At 39.9% G+C, this 21,723-nt stretch overlaps 2 protein-coding genes across 5 annotated transcripts; both read right to left on the minus strand.

The window, feature by feature from the left end:
- Positions 1-7,862, minus strand: LOC143175001 (uncharacterized). Its single transcript, XM_076371538.1, has 3 exons — positions 7,555-7,862; positions 497-1,064; positions 1-6 (listed from the first exon to the last, which is right to left on the minus strand). Exons 1-3 carry the CDS (start codon positions 7,860-7,862, stop codon positions 1-3), a joined length of 882 nt encoding a protein of 293 aa, XP_076227653.1.
- A 597-nt stretch (positions 7,863-8,459) lies between these two features.
- Positions 8,460-21,605, minus strand: c12.2 (von Willebrand factor A domain-containing protein c12.2). 4 transcript variants are annotated; one of them, XM_031982947.2, is made up of 19 exons: positions 21,013-21,605; positions 20,856-20,936; positions 20,378-20,787; positions 20,142-20,306; positions 15,030-15,188; positions 14,781-14,963; positions 14,501-14,716; positions 13,989-14,149; positions 13,644-13,926; positions 12,871-13,572; positions 12,294-12,674; positions 12,084-12,229; positions 11,474-11,903; positions 10,645-11,396; positions 10,092-10,402; positions 9,780-10,031; positions 9,252-9,646; positions 8,927-9,165; positions 8,460-8,837 (listed from the first exon to the last, which is right to left on the minus strand). In XM_031982947.2, the coding sequence occupies exons 1-19, from the start codon at positions 21,119-21,121 to the stop codon at positions 8,720-8,722; spliced, it is 5,493 nt and encodes a 1,830-aa protein (XP_031838807.2). In that variant the 5' UTR covers positions 21,122-21,605; the 3' UTR covers positions 8,460-8,719. The 4 variants fall into 4 exon arrangements, 3 of the variants coding, with proteins under 3 accessions (XP_031838807.2, XP_031838808.2, XP_031838809.2); XM_031982948.2 differs by having other exon boundaries at positions 14,501-14,713; positions 21,013-21,604; XR_004235545.2 differs by lacking the exon at positions 8,460-8,837 and having other exon boundaries at positions 9,021-9,165; positions 9,252-9,441; positions 9,510-9,646.
- Between the last annotated feature and the right edge of the window lie 118 nt (positions 21,606-21,723).

The raw sequence follows: 21,723 nt of genomic DNA on the forward strand, positions 1-21,723 counted from the left end.
TTACGTCTATATAGATTCACAAATTTAATTAAAAATACCTCGCAGAAACGTCTTCATAATTGAAATACCTGCGAAATACAAATTCTCAAGCGGATCAATTTTCGTCCGGTAATTCCAGTGTTAATCGTTATTCTTAATAACATTAGCCTTCGTTACAAAGGAATAATTCACTATAAAATCCTCGGAATTCGGAGTCAACGTGTTAACGCGTTCGCTACCATCGCTTATTTGACGGTCTCCTCAATTATATTTTCTTCAATCCAATGAGTCCTCTAAAGAAAATATTAGAAAAATGAAACTGAAACGAGTCATTGAGTTCCTAAATATAACGTCGTAGTTTATAATTTCTGACAACAAATATCTGTAGGATTAATTTCATTTTCATGATGTAAAATATAGGATTACGGCCGTAGTCAAATCACAATGTGACGCTGGTAGCGAACGTGTTAACCAGCACCACTCCTTCGTCTGATTCCTAGACGTAACATCCACTTACCTGTTTCCTAAGCGGAGTCACGCACTCGTCCTTGGTCCTCTCGAACCGTTCGAACTTGAAGCTGTTGCTCCTGTACAGCTCGTTGTCGCTTTGCTGCCTCCTGCAGAGCCTACGCGTCAGGGCGCGCGGCCTGCACGGCGCGCATTCGGTAGCCAGGCCCCAGTGAAGGTGCAGCATCGCCAATTCCGCGGTGCACCTGGCCATCGCGCAACCGGCGCGCCTCACGCGGCACTTGACGCGTTTTATACGTCCCTCGTGTTGCGGCTTGTGGCTGCACGGCTGCGACCCGCTGCCGCTGCAATCGCACGTGCGACGCGACCGGCGCTGCTTCACCGTATGCGAGCATGGTTTCACTTCCTCCTCGCACTCGCACTCGCCTATACCCTCGCCGACACCGGCCGTGTGGCTGCAGTTGATTCTTTCGGTGCACTCGCACGGCTGTTGCGATTGTTGCTGTTGTTGCTGATTGGATTGACTGGAGAAAGTGGGTGAAGAGGGCTGCGCCGGCACCCGGCGTCGGGTACCGCTGTAGGCCGAGTGACGGCAAGGTCGTTCCGAACACTCGCATCTGCGAAACATATGGATTTTCGATGCGACTCTGGTTGATCCGAAGTCGTTTTATTGGACAGTATACACCGAAACCTCTTTTTACAGGAATCCAGACTTAAGCCTTAGCACGCCAGGTTGTTTTGTAATCTGTCAGTAACTGCAACTAATTTTTATAGTATTCCTAGCGAAAATCAGAAATGCTATAACGTTCCTTCGATCTTTTATTTTCCTTCCCAGTACAAAATTTGGATCCGTGGAGAATCTAATAATTTTACGGTAGTTTCTTTAAGATTCATTAAAGTATTTAATATTATAACTGGTGCAATATTGGAGCGTACAGAGTTCAAAGGGTTAAGCCTTCGCACTCGAGGGGTGATTCTTATTCGCCACCCGATTTCACACTGTAAAACTATAAAATTTGATATTCAACCCTTTGCATTCGAGAGGTGATTCTTATTCGCCACCCGATTTCACACTGTAAAACTATAAAATTTGATATTCAACCCTTTGCACTCGGGAGGTGATTGTTATTCGCCGCCTGATTTCACACTGTAAAACTATAAAATTTAATATTTAATCCTTTGCACTCGGATGTCTCTCACTAGAAATATTTAACATCTTTTGACGAGACAAAGACGATATTCTTTGAAACTAACTCGAACAAAGATCAAGTACATTGAGGAACAAAGCTATTTTATTCCAATATTTTACGTATCGCAGCATTATACAAAGTTTAGCATTAAATATTAGATTTTATAGTTTTACTGCGTGAAATCAAGTGGTGACTGAGAATCACCTCCCGAGTGCAAAGGGTTAATGGTATACCTAATATGACGCATCAGTTTGAGAAATATTAAAATATTGTCTGTATCTCATCAGAAAATGGTAACATCTTTCTAGTGAAGAATTTCCGAGTACAAAGGATTAATACGAAGTTAGTTGGGATGTCGAGAATAATGTTTTCTCGCGCGATTTTTATTCAGTTTTACACAACCAACAGTATAAGTCGCTTGGAAGCCAATGCGATTAAGTGCGGAAAACAGAAATTGAGGAATTATTCGGAATGGCTTCTGACATTATTGTACAACATATTCAGAAGGTCTTAAAAACAGGGCTTTCTGACCTAGAATGAATGAAGCAACGAGTAAATCCTTTAATAACTAAGAAAAATATTATTTATTCCATTGAAATTGACAGAAATCAGGAAATATTGAAAAATGGACTTAACCGCATTGGCTTCTGAGCGACTCGGTCGAGACGTTTCAGATCTGTCTTCAATATTATATTCAATGTAAGTATTAAAAATGTTAACTACCCTTTGTCATTCTTTTCTAAGAATTTGTAGGAAATTTTATAATTTACCTTTGAAATATTTATCTTTTCTCTGTTATTTCACTTATATTTCAGGTTTGGAAGCAGTCCTCACTTTTTCTATGGTGTTTACAGTTCTTTTTACGCGAATCCTGTTTACGCGTCACTTTTGGTAACGTGTTTGTCGCGTAAAAAGAGGTTTAGGTGTATTGGACTGATTTCACTTTCAGAGTAATTCTGTGCGTTTCAAGGATACAATAATAATACTGAAAATAGAATAGGACCTTCGACAGTGTTTCAAGGAAATTGTTTGTTAAGTTCTTGGGAAGAATTCCTTATTCGATACAACGAGGAACATAATCTTTCCGAGTTAAAGTGACACCAAATTCACCCTCCGTGTTGATATTGGAGTCATCCGTCACTCTGCGACTCTCGGTTCAACTGTATTTCGAATAATATTGAGAAAGGAGAGATACGAACGCTAGTAACATCTTTCTTGCGTTACGTCTGACTAAAAAATAGGAATCTCGATGAGACTACTTTCGATTCGATAAAGATAAACTGAAAGCAACCAAAAATTATAACACAATGCAATAAAACAAATACATTTGTAACATTTAGTAAGGTACTTCACTAGTCGTTCTCAAGCTTTGTTAGGATTAACACGTTGGATGTCATGAGGGTCACCGGTGACCTCAACCAAATGGAATTACTGGCATTCATTCGATTAAACGATGATTATTTGAAAACTTTTCTATATTACAAGTAATACCACCTAATGCAGTAATATTCTACAAGATAAACCTGCAACAATAATAACGTAACTCAATTACACAAGTTGATGTTACGTTATTTTCATTTTGCACATTTCTCTCGGCAAAACCGTGCGGCACTCAACGTGTTAAAGTGTGCCTTTAAATGAACAGTGTGACCCCAATGGACACCATTATCCACCAATCACAAACTAACATTGCACAACAAGAAGTGTTTAAGATCATTTGAAACCGAATCGGATTTTAGCTCCTTGCCAGTCGAATCAGCATGACTAAACACTAACACAGAGACATAATCCCGATGGGAAGCCGATTGTCCGTTGTCCGAGCCGAGTCCCATTATACAACGGTCATCGACATCTGGAGCCACGCGGTGAATTAATGAAGATTCATTCGCGTATCTAAAACCGGGCTAGTTACCGGATCAGAATCATCCCGACAGAAAATGATCAGTAACTCGGAGTCTTCCGTTGAGTTCAACGAGTTCTAATTTGTCTTATCCGACTCCAAACTGAATTCTGTTGCGCTGTGACCAGCACGGGAGCGTTCAAATCGTATCACGTTGGCCAGAAAGTCTCGTCGCGATTTCTAAATGAAGTTCAACCCGTTTGAGTGGTACGGGTCTTCGCAAAAATCCTGTCGACAATTGCCGAGCGGCGCGATCGCGCTTCTTTCGTTTCAGCTTAGAAACTGATTAACTTTTCTATTTTCACGTAAAAAAATTGTGATCTGTTTCTCTATTTCTAAGTAGGTAATAAAGAAGATGAAAATAAATGATTAGAAGGGAAACAAATAAATATATTCGATTTAATCCTATGAATCCATATGGCACTTTTAGATAATGCAACGGTGAAGCGCGATCACGCCGCTTGGCATTCAAACGGCTGAAGGACAATTTCACTTCGTTGAATTCAGCTTTATTGAACTATGCTTTGTATACTTTCCTATTGCCTTAGGAATCCTTATTTGCAGTATTTATTTGTACATTATAGGGTAATTCCTGATGAGATTTTCAAACATCTATATTTTCAGTTGCTTTTAATGGTACACTGAATCTTGCGCAGTTTTTTTAACTTTCTTTTTATCTTTCATTTTTTTATTTATCACTTTGACTGCCACGGTCACCGATGACCGGAGCTTTTAAATTACAAGAAAATAATTATGACTTGGAAGATAATTGATTTCAAATACAAATTTTCCGTAACGTAAATAATTAAGTAAACGTGTTAACTATTTAATTTTATCTCTTTATTCTTTATTTAACTATTCTTTACAACTACACTTTTTTCTATCGGATATTAATGGCACTTATGATGTCATAGTTCTATTAAAAAAAGTGGGCCATCTCTGCCGGACTTATCCTAACATAAACGTAACAAAACGTAACAAAAGGTAAAAGCAAGACATTTTGGCCAAGCTAATGCTACATCTGGCTGCGCTCTATGCCGGCGAATCCTGCCGGAACTCAATGCTTTCTGTCGCCAGCAGCAGTCTCTAAGTTGCCCCATCTTGGTCTAGATAACTTCCACAGAATGCTATCGGTTCTTGCCTTAATCAGAAACATCATACACCCGCCGGATTCTATTCACGTCTGCTGCGATCCATCTGCATCCGACTCGTTTCACTTTGTGAGGTTTGTACGCACCCTTTGCTGTCTATTCTACGTTTTGACTCGTAAGAACATCAAAGGATTCGGGATTTCGATGGTACAGTTTGACTTAAATATGCATCATCCGCGTTTCATCGCTTTGAGAGCGTTTTCCTTAATTTTTCTTTCTGCGGGTTTACTTTACTGCGCTTTCATATTTGTCGGTGTACCGAGTCTAGCCGCGTATTGTTATTAGTAAACTTCTGTAAACCGACACTGTAGTATTTAACTTAGTCTAATAATGTATAACAAACGCGTTCTCATTTCAACGCTATATACTTAAGCGGTCATAACGTTTGAGACTTCGACTACAAAGTAGAACGTAAAACGAGAGGAAAATAGGGCACGGTAATGACTGTGAATTTCTCGCTGGTGCTACCTAACAACATAATAAAATACTGAAACATAATATTCTCCGTCGTTTGATTAAACGACATTGCCATCGAGGGAAATTGTAAAAACGTGCATTGCTTTAAAAAAAGTTGGAATTGGGAGTGAATTCTTGGTTTCTTTTCGAAGTGCGTGACATTTTCGAATGACTCTCCGTGAAAGGGTGTCGAGTGTCAAAATCAAATACGTTTCCCTCGCGGAGCCATTAGGAGGAATGATTTAATATAAATCGTACGAGATCGTGAAGTGTGTTTAACGTTGAATTTGATAAATTGCGAAGCACGAACGTGGCATGTACATGTGTTCGAAAATACTGGCCCACGTTTAGTTGCGTACACTGCAAAGGCAAATTCAATGTAAATATTTTAATATACTGCACTTCTCATGTTGCTCGAAAGATACTTTGCAACTAAACGATGTTTGCATACGTACACCGTGAAATTAATCACTGACGTTTTATGTTGCAAGCGCAATTTGTATTTACTTAAAAATATATTAACGAACGAGCATCGTGGAATTCTGTTCTACGAACGTATCGAATGGAATGTTTGAAATTAGTAATTTAAAATGAAATGAATTTGACTCCATTTTAAATGTGGAATTATACATTTCGTTTTCGACACGATACTGCAAACATTAATTATCTGCTTCGCAAAAACCGGTTTTTCTGATTCACGGATGCCAGCCTTGAATTAAATTTCGTTCAATATTTGAAATCTCTGTGGTAATTACTTTTTTGAACATTTTTTGCTACCATGTAAAAATAATTTGTTTAATATTCTACCTTTCTCGATTATTTAAAGAGCAAAAATCAGAACGCGAATCACGTTACCGTTTTAGGTCAATTAAATGATTTAAATAGTTAAAAATGAAAAGTTACTGATATTTTACTTTGACCACTTGGTATTTCATGCAAATTTAAAGGCATTACTTTATTATCGCAGTATAATTGCAGTTTAATATCCCTCGCTCAAAGTCCAACAACATCTAATATGCTTCAATGCCGATGCCATTAAATCTCATTAAAAATAATTGCCTGATACATTCTCCTTGCACTTGTACATTAAGATCTTATCGTCAGACTTATCTGTTGTTATTCCACTACGCTGCCAGGGCATGCCGTTAACCCCTAACTTCACAACACCTCTCGCAAAGGAATCATTATAACGAAGCCACAAGCACACTACTAGTCAGCAGTTTCACATCAGTTTCCAAGTTAGATGTTACAGAATCTTCTCGTGTAAAATACACAAGTTTGAAACATTATCAGCATCTGCAGAATCTGAGCAGTTCCAAGCTTCAACAACGATCTTCCGAAGTATTAACACTTTATGAAAACCACCGATATGATTTTCACATTTCGAGGAGAAATGTTGAGAATAGATAGACTTACTGAAACTATAGTAAATTTAGGAGAGACAGGATAAACCAAAAACGTAAAATAAAAACTTCCATACGAGACTTCGCTTTGGAATAAATCGACCCCGACAATTTATCAGAAACAAGTGCATTTGAGCACCACTTGGCTCGCGTGTCCGATCATCGCTGGTTGCTTCCACTGATATCAGTATTTTAAATAATTCCAGCGATACATCCATCCTTCGTAACAAATTTGATCGATACTCGAAGATGAAACGGATAAAACACCGGTAACAGCGTACCGTGATCAATATTTGGTGCAAGTAGAAATATCGAACAGTGGACAGGCACGGTGCAAAGTGCAGACACCCTCAAATCCTCTAATCGAATCTTCCCCTACACGAACTCTTATACTCGAAAAACATCTCCCAACAAGCAGAACTCATTTTTCCAGTAATACCATCATCCCAAGGATATCACGATTGGATAAACAGGCCAAACTCAAAGCTCCCCTCTTCACTCTTTGCAACTCAGATCCAACAAAACCCCACAGACGAAACCGACAACGGATCACGGCACGTCCATTCACGATGCTACCTGTAGAACTCAGGTGCCCAATGGGAAACCGATCTTCGGCCGGCCGTTTCTCCGTTAGTCGATAAACCGGTGCTAATCTCGGATAATAGAATCACGCGAAAGCTTTCCGGCATATCGAGCGACGATCGCACGCAACCGTTGCGTTGCCCGGCGTGACAACCCTTAACCCCGTATGCCAGTCGAAAGGCGGCGGGTTAACAGCCGGGTGCCCCTGTCGTCCGAGGGTCCGCGACTTCGTAAATACGATCAACACGTCGTTAACGTGACCTTCGTGCCTTCCACCCCTTCGACGGAGAATGGTTCGCAGCGTGCGCGTGCTGGGCACAGGGGTGTCGCGCGGTTCCAGAGGAAAAAAGAGGAGCAACGGACTTGGCCGGCGGGTCGGAGAGGAGGGTGTCGGTGTGGCTGGAGGCGAGAGTCGTTTTATTTACCTTCGGACTCGACGCACGGCCGACGTACGCGGCGGTACGTGCGGACAGGGCTGCGATTCGGGTGGACAGTCGCAGTTGGTAACCGCGGGCCGAGTGCGACGAACCCTAATCAGAACCGGGTGAACCGGGCACGGCTGCACCTGACAACCGCACACGATCGTCTGCGGTCCGCCGCGAGATTTCCGGCCGCCGCCGCCGCGTTTCGCGCGTTGGTCCACGTGCAGCTGACAAGGCTGCACAGGACAGCCACAACGGGCTGCTGCACCGCGACGCCCGGCGCCTTGTACGCGTCTCCACACCCGCTCCATTCAACGACCGGCGTGCGACTAACAAATCTACACCCCACACCACCTCGACCCGAGGGCCGACCGGCCTCGACCGGAGTCGGCGAACCTCGGCTACCTACGCCACCCCCGGACTACCCCGACCGACCGACCAACAAGCCACCCAGTGAACGCGACGCGCGACGCGACCTACCCGCGAGGCCAGACGGAGTCCTCGAGATCCGGCAACCTCTTCCGCCTACGTTTTGTCCTGGTTTCGACGAGGGGAACACGTGCGCCGATTCGCGATACGCGTCGCTGCCAGCCCCTCTTCCCGCTGTTTTCGCCGTTAATTGTTGCGTGTTATCTTTGTGAGCTGATTCCGCTGAAGAATGATAACATCGTGTTTAGTGGGCGATGAGGTTGAACGAGGGGGCGCGAGCTGAATGTAATGCAAAAATTATGGGAGGTGAAATGATGATGAGCTTGGTAGCTCACCGTTGCAGGTGCTTTTGTCGCTGTTTGTATTTGTCGGTTGATTGGGGATTTGTAGAGTGGTACGTGTTTGGATTTGGTGAATGAATTAATGACTTTTGGAAAACGTTGTTAGGTGAAATAACATCGAGAAATTTTATTGGAGAATTTATTTTATTTTGATCTGTATGTACAGTCGTGTGCTGTACCAATGAATTCTATCTTTGGTTCACTCTTGTGGAATAAAGTATTTCTATAGACATGTATTAGTGTTGTTATTTCTATGGTATTTTTAATACTTCAGTATCTACATTCATAAATTCAGGTAAAAACTAATCTTTCATACTAATATAATTAAAAATTAATATTTACATCACGTCTTGATACAAATATTTATAAAACTTGTACATATTTACCAAACCGGTGTTTTAATTGGATCGTGTAGTGCTTAGTAAAGAGACTGCAAAGATTTGTTGCAAAATGCGAGGTATATCCTTGAGATCCATACAAACGAATGACCGGCTGGATGGCATACTACGCATCAATCTTAAAATCAAATGTACATGCATTTACATATTTAAACAGTTATTTTGGAATTAAATATTTTATATTAACTAATGCACAATGATAATCACCTGGGTGCTTGATCGCCCAAAGATCCTATAAATATAGCGAAAGCGTTGACGCTCGGATTCGACATAAGAACTGCAGCAAACTGTTTCGGTCTGATCCCGTAACGTTCCAAATTGGCATCCGACAATACGACAACGATAGACTCGTCAGAATCCTCTTTGGCGAGGCTTGCAATTGCATGCTGAGTTGCTTCCAGAGTATGATCACCAGACATACAAAACTGCGAGTGCGCATGCATCATCTGAAAAATATTACTTTCTTTAGAACACTAACTTCCAACTTTTCAAGTACGATTCGTCTCCAATAAAATTCTTTGGCACTCGTCACCTGTATTACTTCCAGTCTTCGCTTATTATCCGTTGGTGGTTGAGTGTGCTTAACAAAAACTATATCATATTGATCTCCAGAATGACCAACAATATCATACTGAAACTTTCCTTCGTATCCGCTGAACGCTTCCATTACCATAACACAGGCCTCCATCTCTCGGTCCATACGCCCATCGTATCCGTTGAATCTATACATACTACCGGATACATCGACCACTAATTTCAAACGTTTCGGTTTCGATGGCGGTGTACCAACCTCCGGTTCTTTCTCAGCTCTTCTTCGATATATTGTTCTCTCTCCCGTTAAACCTTCTATTAATTTTGTATCATCCAATTCGCCGGAAGTTTGATGCCTGCACCATTCTCGCTCTTTACTTTTAGCTTGAAGACTTCCTGCGAGAAAGATTTTCATTTTTATTAATCAATAAATTCATATATAAATATCATCAAATACATTGTTATAAATTACTGTTTTATACTTTTAAGTTACATTGCTCGTAAAAATAAGAAACGATTAAGTGTTTACCGATTATTGTCCTCAAGGCCTGAACCTGTTTCTGAACAGCATTACTGAACTTGGAGTACACTTTATGGTCATACTCTCTCATTTTAATATCTTTCAAGCGCTGTTTAAACACCTTGAGCCCCATTTCCCTCGCTGCCTTTTTTATGTGTTCCGGTACGGCGTTCTTTTCCTCGTCGCTAAGTTGGTGCACGGTATGGCCGGCGTCCAAACGATAAGGTCCACCTTTCCCACCAAGACCAGCTGTATCTCTTCCTGCAAATTTCATTGAACACTCAAACCCCGATTTTATTATTCAAGCGTCGCGTGCAGTACCTCCGGTTCCTCCGGCCCACGTATTTCCTCCAACGTGCGGCTCATTTTTCTCGTCAACTTTACCGTGCTTTGGAGCACTAACGTCCAATCCGGAATACCTCTCTTTAGTTATCTGTAATGTTTCACTGTCATTGTCGACCATCTTCCTCCATGTATCCAAAGACTTCGCGATATTCGCGACGGATGTTTCCCAAAGACGAACGCAACCACTGGCGTCAACCGTTACCAAATCATGATTCGACTTCGGCGCAACGTGTAAAGGATCATGATACGTGTTCAATCTTTGATCTACGTGCGACACATCGGCTGATCTACAAATTTCCACAAAAATATAACAATAAATAAATAAATGATTAAAAATACTCATTTACCATCAGCTTCAGTACTTTCTAAATTGTGATAACTTCTCTCAATCTGAGGAATGAACATTTTTTTCTAACTCCATTAATTATGAAGACACGTCGTCAAATATATTTTTCATCCCTTAGATTAGGGGAAGTTTTCACAGTGTAAAAAATACTGAAACTGATAGGTGTAACGAATATATACTTACTGTGGTACAGGTATATAACGTAATTTATGGGCTGCGGTATCAACAATCTCTAAATAGTTTGGAATTTCCAAATGTTGGCCATCAAGAATATCTCTAGGTACATCTTTTGGTCCAACAGCTCGAATAATTTGCCCGTTCTCCATAACAATGGGCGGATTAATGTTCCTCCTGTACCAGTTTTGTCTTGGCCAAAAATGAAATTCTGTAAAACTATCCAAATCAGGGAATCCAACTGCAATCCCGGCGTACGTATTCTCGGTTGCCAGAAGTCTATTCGGGGCGTCAACTTTCTGTTGCAGAGCTGCGTTAAGTATATTAGAACTTAAGTTGTTTTTACTGCAACTCTGTAACGAACCAACTACTTCACGGGACTTAATGGATTCCTTTAATTCTTGTAGAATGTTTGGGCAGGGGGACGAGTCGATAGACTTTCTAAGAATGTAGTTGTTCTCAAACGTGTCTTGAATCAGCCATTTCCTTTCAGAGCCAACCAAAACTGAATTCAAGTGGAATGGTAAGTGGATCGTATAAGCATTCGACGAATTTAAATCGATCACTTCTATTTTATTTGAATTATGGGTATAAAAAACGAGTTGGTTGTGAGACTGCAACAAATCTGTATTCATCTTCCAATAATATTTTTTCATATCGAAATTCGTTGATATTTTGTCTGAAACCAGGTCTATGAAGGAAGATGATTGTAATTGCTGAGCAGTTCGGTTATTTAAGTTAATCTTTAATAAACCGTTGGTCTGAAAATACATATTTTTATATGATCAATTCCGATTAGAGTAGAAAATTGATTGTGCGTCTTTAAAAAATTACTTACATTTCCTTCATGTACCAAAACATTTTGTTCATTATCAGTTGTGAGATTAAACACTTGCCTGGACTTGCTGACTGCGTTTATCAGACCTTGTATCTCAGTCTCTAGAACTTCGTCCGACTCTTGATTTATGCTAAAGATTCTCAAAGGATTCAACGCTAAAATATGAATCGTATCATCCGTGCCATCTCCTTTGACGCCTTTAGCCACGGTCAAACCAGCAATTCCACTATTATCGTTGATCGGTATGTTCCAATACTTTTGTAATTCACTAAATAACGTTAATCTAGCTTCAACGCAATCTACTGGTAAACTGTTTTGACGCAAATAGACGGGCGACTTAAATTTAATGTATCTTCCTTGGACCGATAACGGTGTTTGCTCATTTAAAAGATCCCAGACAATACGAGTCTTGTTTTCCGGGAATGAAATTCTGAAATAGAAAGGAACAACAAAATATTAAATCTTATATTCCCTTCGCATTAGAATTTATTACTATTAATCTCTTATTGAAAACCAAATAAAAACGCATATTTCATATAAACATATATAGTTTATTTATATCAAATAAAAATTCTTTTAACAATTTTATTATCTACATTTGATATCTTACTCTTTCGCTAACGTAACATTACTAGTTCCTATAAGAATCTCGTGTTTGCGTAGGACGGATACTAAGGTATCAAAAACTTCTTTGCTGTACCGATCGAAATCGAATACGTTCCTTACTACATTAGCCAAAGATTCTCTAGGGAATTTCTGAAATTATAAATAACATATGAAAATTCGAATAAAAGTTGAACATTCAATTGGTACACCTTACCTCTAAATGTTTCACGATGTTAACAACTTCTCGAGTCGAATACGGATAGGAAACTAAGCCTTGATCGGCCATGTTCCTCAATTCTCCAAAAGCTTTCACTAACTTCAATATTATTTGCTCGTTCACGCCCGGCCCGTATTGCTTCAAAAGCTGTATCTCACTTTCGACGCTTGGATTATCGACCGCGTGCGTGCTGAACAGATCGCCCAAAGCTCCGAAAAAGTCATTGCCCAGGAATGGGAAGCCAGGCCTGTTCGCCAATACTATCATTCTGAAGTCTGGATGAAGGGCTATCGCATTTGAATTTTGTGCCATGGTATTAGTACCGGGAACGATACGTCTACCATCGGACAATATCATTTCTCCAGATTCGACTAATGTCTAGGAACGATAAAGTACTTAGTTAAAACAATTTAAAACAGAGTAGCCGAACAACTCGCCTACTTCGGGCGATAAAAAATATGCCTAACTAAAGCTAGATTAATATTAAATATCTTGGCTAATATATTACCTTCGATTCAAACTAACTACAAGTAGCTACATTATTTCATAATAACGAAATAATAAAGATGCAGACCTTCAAAATGCAGGTGACATTAGTAGGTGCTTTGTCCGCTTCATCAACGACGAGCACATGGCCCAGTTTAACAGCCTGCACGAGCGGTGAGTCTTCGTACACGACTTTCCCGTCCCTAACCATCGGCTGCAGAGTCAAAGTTTGAACAGTCGTGTCTCTGTGCAGCTGTATATACTCGCGTGGCCTGTTCAGAAGTTGCAATAGTCGGTCAACGATTTTATTCTTGCCAACTCCCTGGTTCCCGACCAGCAAGAGATGCTGTCCCAAACTGAAGTCCTGCAGCAGCCTCTCCAATAAAGCAACGTGCTGCGGCACGTCATAGAACAAGATATCAGGTACTTTGGTCAGAGCGTTCGTCTGGTATCGATCAACAATGGTGTTCCCGATCCGAACCGCGTTCTCCGTCACTTCGCACTTCATGTCGGTGCTCGGCGCGCTCGTCGCCCGGACAATACCGATTCGTTTGCAACAGTCGTCGAGGGCATTTCTCGCCACCGCCGGCAGAAAACGGGCCAAACACGCGCGCTGCACCGCGTTGTAAGCGTCGTCGTCGTCGCGAAATTTGTGCATCCTCCCGGCTATCCTCAAAAGCTGCCTGGTACTCAAAGACGCCGCCAACGATTGCAGAATCGGATCACTGGAGGACCGGAGCACGTGCGCCAATTCTAAAATCCTCGACAACGCTTCGGAGGGCTTGCCGTACTGAAACAGCGTAAGGTGCTTAGCACGAGAGACGAAAGGTTAAAGAGTTGCTCGGACGCTAGAATAAACACCTTCGATCGGATGATCTGCAACTCCTCTGATTTGGCGAGCGGTCTCATCTCGTGGAAGAGGAACAAACTGAGCAGCTCCGAGTTCAACCATTGCCCCGACGGGCTGTTGATCATCGGCGACTCTGCTAAGGCTACGATCCTGAACGACGGATCGATACGCAACACCCCGGAGTTTCGCATGTCCTCGTCCGACTTGTTGTATTCCGCTTTTATCTCGTCGTAACGGTCCGCCCTGATCAAACGTTTACCGTCGTGCAATTGCAGTTCCCGGTCGTGAACCAATCTACAAACGGATGATAGCTTTTTCACCTGTTACGATGGCATAGAATTAATATTCAAGGCTACCTATGCAGTACCGCCAAAGTACTCGGGTGAATTCTATTTATTCCGTCCAATACGGCTAATTTTCCGTGCAAGGCCGCGTCTACTAATGGCGAATTTTTCCAGACTGTATCGCCGTTGGATGATGTTGTTCGCTGCTGTATAAGGTCTCTCGAAGTCATGTCCTAAGAAGATTTTTCAGACGCATAAAAATCTTGTCTTTAAGATATTCCAGTCTGAGAACTTTTAAATCCTATTACAGCAAAGTTTTAAGCTTGATGAAGGAAAGTTTGTGTTTAATTAATTGAACGGACTCGGGAAATGTGACGGAAATGATATCCGATTGAAGAGGCTTAATAAAGTCTCCATTAGTCTTCGTCAAATCCAAGATGATTTCTACTGGAGTAAATAATTTCTAAGGATGTCTTTCTTTTTGTTTCTCAACATCGCTTGCAGGTAATAAAATTTATCAACGATCATTTTATACGAAAACAGTCGATAGAGACATTTTTACAAGAACATTGTGCAACACTTGCCTGAAAAAGTACTACAGGTTCTACTTCGTACCCTAGTAAATCGGCTAAAGTCTGTACGGTCGTAGATTTTCCGCAACCCTTCGGACCAATTACACACAAGTCGGAAACCAAATGGGTCTCTACCATACTGGTCAATAAGTTGTTTTGATAATTCGTCTTTACATATTTATTTTGCCATACATTAGGATTTGCCTCTTTCGTACCGCAAGGCACCTGCTAACAAAATGTTCATTTAAACGAAAACGTTTCAGTACGTTCTCTTTTTCCTAATAACACTTACATTCAAAAATGTTTTAATATCGCCGGGAGGTATCGTGACACTCGACGAATCATTCACTCGGCTCCTGATATTAAATGTACTCAATATGTCCTCGACAGCTGATTGACCCTCTTTACCCAAAAACAACTTGTACGGATAGAACCTATAAAATATGTCGAACACCGACAGGTACGAACACTTGTCCTGCGATAAGGTTGGAATTAGCTCAACGTTGAAACGCACCAGTGTACGCAAACCCAGAATATTTACCATTATAATAGCGGCTGAGGTTAGATTGTCTAAAGGGAAATCAGGAAGACCTAAGGATACTGCCTCTTCTGTGACCAAAGCATGCGCGCACGACAACAATTGTGATAATTTCCCGGAGTCTACGTTTGGAACCAGATTTTTCAAAGTTTCCAGTTGATCCTAGAATCGAAAAGTACCAACATCAACTTACAACCATTCACTTTTCATTTCCTTTTTATTCGTTTCCTTGCATCTTTTACTCGTTCGTTTTCTCTTTGTACGATACAATAGTACCATAAGAAATGTCTAACTACTATTACTGCTATCACCTTCTCTATAATGTGAAATTCGTAGTTAAATTCCTCTGCAATATGAACGACTAATGATTTCTACTCTGTAATTTGCACAATTTCAACAAAGTAACTATCGAAATTACAACTCGATAAGGTAATTTTAATGGTAAACTGAATCTTGAGAGGCCTATTTGACTATTTTTCTTACATATATTTATTTTCATAAATATATATTTTATTCTTAGCTATTAATGATATTTATGATGTAATAATTCTTTTTAAAAGATGTGGGCCATCTCTTCCTCACTACATCTTGATGATTTTGTCGGACAAGTGACGCTTGAACCTCAGAACATCCGTTCAAGCGAAGCTTAATGATACGCGGCCTCCTCTTGCTACCGTTCGGGTTTCAGTTACGGTTGCGTTACTTCCGTGACGTATCCGCATTGTTTCCGTTTGCCCGGGAACCGCATACTCCGGCGTAATCGCGAACAACCGCGCCGTACGGAATGTTACACCACGGTTTGTTTGAAACAGTCCACCCGAGTGATTAGCGCTGAGAGAGCTTCCCATTGTGCGCCGAGCACGGCAATAACTACCACTCGGCACGGAATCCTCGAGGTAGCTCGCAGATTCCCATCGAAAAGTTTCAATTGAGCCACATTCTCGAGCCTATCGACGCGATAACCGCGGTCACGGCGAAAATACGGTTCCGTGAAACGATTCGGCTAAAACACTCCTATAAAAGTCGAGAACACTCAGCGAAATCAATTCGGCGCAGATCGATTTCCTTTTACGCTTACCGCTCCGCTCGTAAATGGAATTTTTTTACCGTTAACAAGTTTCGACGATAAATTTTTATTAACAACTTCAACCTTAAACGACCACTTTTCAAGTGAAATGTAAAGCTATGTGCTTCTTACGTGTAAATATAGAACGACAGGGTTTAAATTTCTAACGGACGTTCGCATTTCTTCCCGTGACTTTTCATTTTCTTGCGTCTCTTGTATATTGGCTAGGGAAATAAATATTGTTACAAAGTAACGTTGTGAAAACAAAATCTAAGGACTGAATATATTCTTATTTAATTATACAGCATTGGTTCATAATTGTGATTGCGTTAAACCAATGAGTTATCATTATCATTTTGATTTCTATCGTGAAAGAGTTGTTCGTAGAGAAACTGTCGTGTAACTTAGTCGCAAGCTCAATTCCGAGATTGCATTTAATGGTACTTTTAATCAGGTTTCTTAGCCGAGGACGATTTAGAAATACCACTGCAATGTTGATTAACTGCCAACTTTTCTGTATAAATCATCGTCAGAGATAAGATCAACACTATATTCCTTGTACGTCGCGATAAATATGCCCGAGTGACAAAGTTTTATGAACTTCTTGAAATACGTCGCCAAGCAATTACAGCATTAATGCTTTCTCCTGCGACAGTATCACGCGATGCAACAATTCTAATAAATTATGGCAGTTCAATTTAGCACAGATGAATTAATTGTCACAGAAGGAAAACGTTGAAAGATCAGATTTCATAGAATATTCTTGGTTTATCTACATTAACACTGAGAGAATGATTCGTATTAAATGTTGCTAATACAGGAATATAATATAAATATCAAATCTTCAAAACATTTTACAGTTCCACAAATAAAATAAATATTTTATTTTTAAAATATTAAAAATAATGTTTTCTAACACAGTTTGAATTTGTATAGTATTCAATACTACGAAAGTATTATAAACGTCTTGTTTTTTTAATTTTATCCAGCTCCAGTTACCACTGTAAAATAATCAGCAGTTTATAATTAGGTTCTTCGAATGACTTTTACGATGCATGTTAATAACAGTAAAAGCGACACCGAAAAAGTAAAGACAGAAAATTGTTAAAAATGGGACGTTTCACGTGTACGCGGTGCAAAATGTGCAGGTGTAAAGTCATTTCCTCTGCAAATTGCAATGCGTGACAAAGAATTCTCCAAATAATATTGCCTCCGTTCCGTCACGGAATAATGTCTCGAAACAGTTTAAACATCTTGTACCTTCTAATTACGTTTGACTTTTTAAGTAACCCCCGTGCCTTTTACTTACTGCTTCGAATTTGCAGACATACTACGCGGCAAATGAGTAAACGTGTCCGTCGCGACGTCTCGCGCCGGCACCATTTCCTAGTTGATTTTTCACGCGGTGAATAATGGATAATATCCAATCGTCCCCCGATGAAAATAGTATCCATTAATCGCGCTTACAATTTAAAAAATTACCATAAATTCAGTACCTTAGTAAACGATTCAACATATTTTTACAATACAATAACAAGAGAAACACCATAATCCATACAATAATTAGTTTTGCATAATCTATTGTATTAATTTCCTCCTATAAACGTGTTCATCTCAGAAACTCGGAACAACTCGACTACTTTATTTCAACTTATACTCTCAAGGATCAAACATAAACGTCGCAGAAAATTTATCAAAGCGGAAAACAATTCTCTTCATAGAATATTCATAGAAAATTTCATACTATTTAATAGAATAACTACGATGTATATATATATATGAAAAATGGTATCTTCGATTAATCAGCGATCAGTGACTCTTGCGAGGACGTGTTCTCCTTGCACACAAGATTCGGCATAACAACGTGTAACTGAAGGCGTCTTGGAGGAGACCAGGCTGCAGACACTCGTTCCCGCGTTCGAACTTCTTCCTTCGATTCGTCTTTCTCCACTTCTAAATTCGTCTTCGCGGACGACACGCAAAACAAAACATCCGACGAGGTGCCGTCGTCATTTCGATCCTCATCTCTCGTGCTTCTAATCTTGGGTAGCCTCCTCTGTTGCGTCCTGTTCTCTTCTTTCCTCGGAAATTCGGGATTACCCCCTTTCTGCAGTTTGTAATTCTGTATCACGATCCCTTCTTTCCCTAAAGATTCGCGTTTGAACCGCGGTATCCTCCTCTTCATGAGCCTCCACTTCCGTTCTTCGCTCCGCGGCGAACTTTCCGCGAAGTCCTCCTCGAACTCGTAACTTTGCGCCCTTCCGGATAAATCCAGCCACTGGAGTACCCTCTCAAACAACGGATTCCAGAAAGTATCGAACGTGCCCTCTGTCTGTCTCCGTTCCATCCTGCTAGAACCAGTATCGGCTTCCAATTCCGATGTCTTCCGTCTGCAAATCTCGTCTCTGAACATCGGCTTGTCCACCAGGACGTCTATGCCCTGTTCAGTTTCTCCAGTCGATGCCCGATGAGTCCGCCGACCCCTTGCCAACTTCTGATGATCCTCCAAGGATCCTACATTGCTAGACCCGGTAGTCGATAGTCTGCTGCAAGGAGGCGCAGACAACTTCCGGTACACCCGCGGCGACTTGTTCTCCGGCAAATTGTTGCCGACGACCACGTGCAGGTTGCTGAAACAGCTGTTCAAGCGATCCAGCCCCGATTCCGAGCCAATCCGTCGATACTCCGGCGTGTAGCTTTTGTTCCTGGATTCGCGGGACCGTCGCTGTAGCTTGGGATCGATCAGTGGATCGTTAGGCGACAAAATCGCGTGTCGAATACCGTCTACCCAAACGGTGCGAACAGACAACGGTCTCTCCGAGGACGACCATATAGCCGGCATTGCTAATGGAAAACTTGAACTATGCCGACTGCGTGTACTAGTAGCATCAGAAGATAAAAGTTTTAATGTAAATGTCAACTATGAGCAACTCGTGTTAGATTACATAAGGTTTTGATTTTTTGAGAAACGCTCACTGTCCACGCCGTTCGTCATTGTCTTTTCTTCTTTGTTGAATTTTTGGACATGATGGAACGATTCAAAGAAGCGGAACTTCTTGATTGCTCGTGACTTTCCTCTAGATTTGGTGACAATTCGAGGGAACACTACTACGTATCGACTCTAGGCTGAACTCGGAAGACAAACAGGGCTCCGACGTGCGGGACACGCGATCCAAACCGCGATGACTGTGACCATAGCGCTGCGACGAACTGTTTATATAGGAAGGGAACGAGCACCGGAAGGGGTGGCTAACTGGAGGGGTGGGTGTAACCTCCGCACCCCATGTCCATGGTACGCCGTTACGTATTCATAAATCAGGTAAAACTTCGGTAAATTGCACGTGCTGCTGCCTCCACTAAGCCGCGACACTAATTACAGAGCGTTATCACGTGAGACTTATGCAGCTTCAAATTGCTAATAAGAGACGCGTATAGAATGCTTCGTACGTACGAACGTAGCTTTACCCTTATTTTCATTATCTAATCTTTGTTAACTTATTTTGTTATGTTCAACTTGTTTCTCGCAATCTCCTTTCCTATCCCTGCTTCAAATCTTTCCATTATTTTGTTTACTTTATTTTAATTAATATCAATTGCAGGATTGCATACTACTACGATGTATTAATTTTTGATTGAATTCGTTTAGTAAATAAATAACATCGAAGTAAACATTGCCATATACTTCGAAATATTATTGTCGATATAAGAAAATTGTGCTAAGATTTCATATATGTTTAAATATGCGTTTTGATCATGTTACGAAAAGCGATTTAAAAGTAGTGCATGTTGGGAAATGTTGGTCATCTGAGAAGTAAATTTCAAATAGGTACTCTAAAAATAACTATGAATCATAGTAATTGTATAACATAAATAACAATTTTTATCCCATTGTTACTGAAATAATTAATGGTATGGGCTTTTTTTATTCGAATACACTGTCTGTCTCATAACAATGATTGTGTAGAACTATGACATTGTGATTGTAATTAAATTGGTAATGTATAATTAGCAATATAGTTAGATTTAAACAATTATTTAAATATACTTACTTTATAATTTGATGGTGGTACATGCCTGCCTTGAAACCTAGATCTGAGAGGAGGATCTAATGGATGTCCTGGATACTGTGGTGATGGCAAACCCAGTGCAATAACTCTAAAATCTTCACTAACTCTGACAAGATGCCACGCATCTAATTCTTCTTGGCTATGCATCTGTTGCAAATATTCAACAAGTTTAAGACATTTCAATTTATAATAATATGCAGTGAAATATATATTATTACCTCTAGTAATTTGTCATAACGTGATGCTGGAATAAGAAATCTACCATCTTCTAAATGCATCTCACGATTTTCTAATAAATTATTTAAAACTGGAAGTACATTTCGTTCAGCTTTCTCAACACCTTCGATGATAAGAATTCTTCCATTTGTTGCAGCTCTTACTGCACTTTGATCATGGTAATAAGCAGTACCACATTTAATTTCTCGTCTCTGTTTTAAATCTGCTTCAGTTGTATCTCTTGAAAGTGCAATAAATTCTAATTCACGACCAGTGAGTTCAAGAAATGCTAGGGCTAATTCTCTTCGTCTGTTTCCAGGTGCTCCCATTAAAAAAATATCTTGAGATAAAATATCCTTTTGAAGCATCCATTTTAAATGCCTTAATGTTTCTTGAGTGGTTGCTTGTAATACTGTTTCAATAACAATTTAAGTAAACAAATGAGCATAGATAATATAGAAGGAAACTTCTTTAACTTACAGTATTTCCTTGGTATATATTCAGGATTCTGTGCAGACTTCACTTGTTTTGAAACATCACCAATAGTCACAACTGTATTATCTGTATTGAGAGTTTGGTAATTATATTGAGATACATCAATGTCATTCAATTTTTATTTAATTTTCATTTATCTTACCTGATTTACAACGTATAAATACTGATAGGTTAGGATAAAATACTTTTGACTTTTCCAAAACTCTAGATGCAGTTGACATGCGACGTAGATTAGAGAATGCGAAAGACATTGTTTAATTCAAAACTTTTTTAAAGTGAAATTCATAATACTTTTAACTTATAGGAAAATATCTTTTTATGAGATATGTGACCATGGATAATAATGCACTTTACACGAAACAGCAAAAACGCAGCGAAATTATTGTTGCGCTGGGCCGGTCCTGGGGTGCTGGGGTTTATAAATATATAAAAATGACCAAAAACGTTTTAACTTCAATTTCATAGTATTACATCACTAACACTTTCCTATCAAATGAAATACTTGACAGTAACCTTGTAAAGTAACCTTAACATAATATTTTTTGTCTTTAGTGGTTATAAGAAAATACGTTGACACAAATGATTAAGTTAAATAAGTACAGAATTATAAATATTACCAATGATATGTAATTCAAATATACGACACTAATAAACTTAAATAAAGTTCAAAAATATTTTGCTAATACATGCTTCATTAGTTACATATATATGCACTTCAGATATTTCAAAGGTCACTTAAAAAGATAATAATCACTCATTCATGATCAGTTATTATTGATAATTTAATACACTTTGGTACATGATATAGCTCTTTTATTATCACACTGAAAATTATTACAATAATTCTAAAGAC

The sequence above is a fragment of the Nomia melanderi genome, chromosome 10 (assembly GCF_051020985.1).
Source record: "Nomia melanderi isolate GNS246 chromosome 10, iyNomMela1, whole genome shotgun sequence".
Classification (NCBI taxonomy): Eukaryota; Metazoa; Arthropoda; class Insecta; order Hymenoptera; family Halictidae; genus Nomia; species Nomia melanderi.

Coding starts and splice junctions, on each gene's coding strand:
- LOC143175001 (XM_076371538.1), bottom strand. CDS start 7,862: ATGGAGCGGGTGTGGAGACGCGTACAAGGCGCCGGGCGTCGCGGTGCA. Junction 1,065..7,554: donor GCCGTGCGTCGAGTCCGAAG/GTAAATAAAACG, acceptor TATGTTTCGCAG/ATGCGAGTGTTCGGAACGAC.
- c12.2 (XM_031982947.2), bottom strand. CDS start 21,121: ATGTCTTTCGCATTCTCTAATCTACGTCGCATGTCAACTGCATCTAGA. Junction 14,964..15,029: donor CCTCAGCCGCTATTATAATG/GTAAATATTCTG, acceptor ACCTTATCGCAG/GACAAGTGTTCGTACCTGTC. Junction 9,166..9,251: donor GAAGACTGGAAGTAATACAG/GTGACGAGTGCC, acceptor AATATTTTTCAG/ATGATGCATGCGCACTCGCA.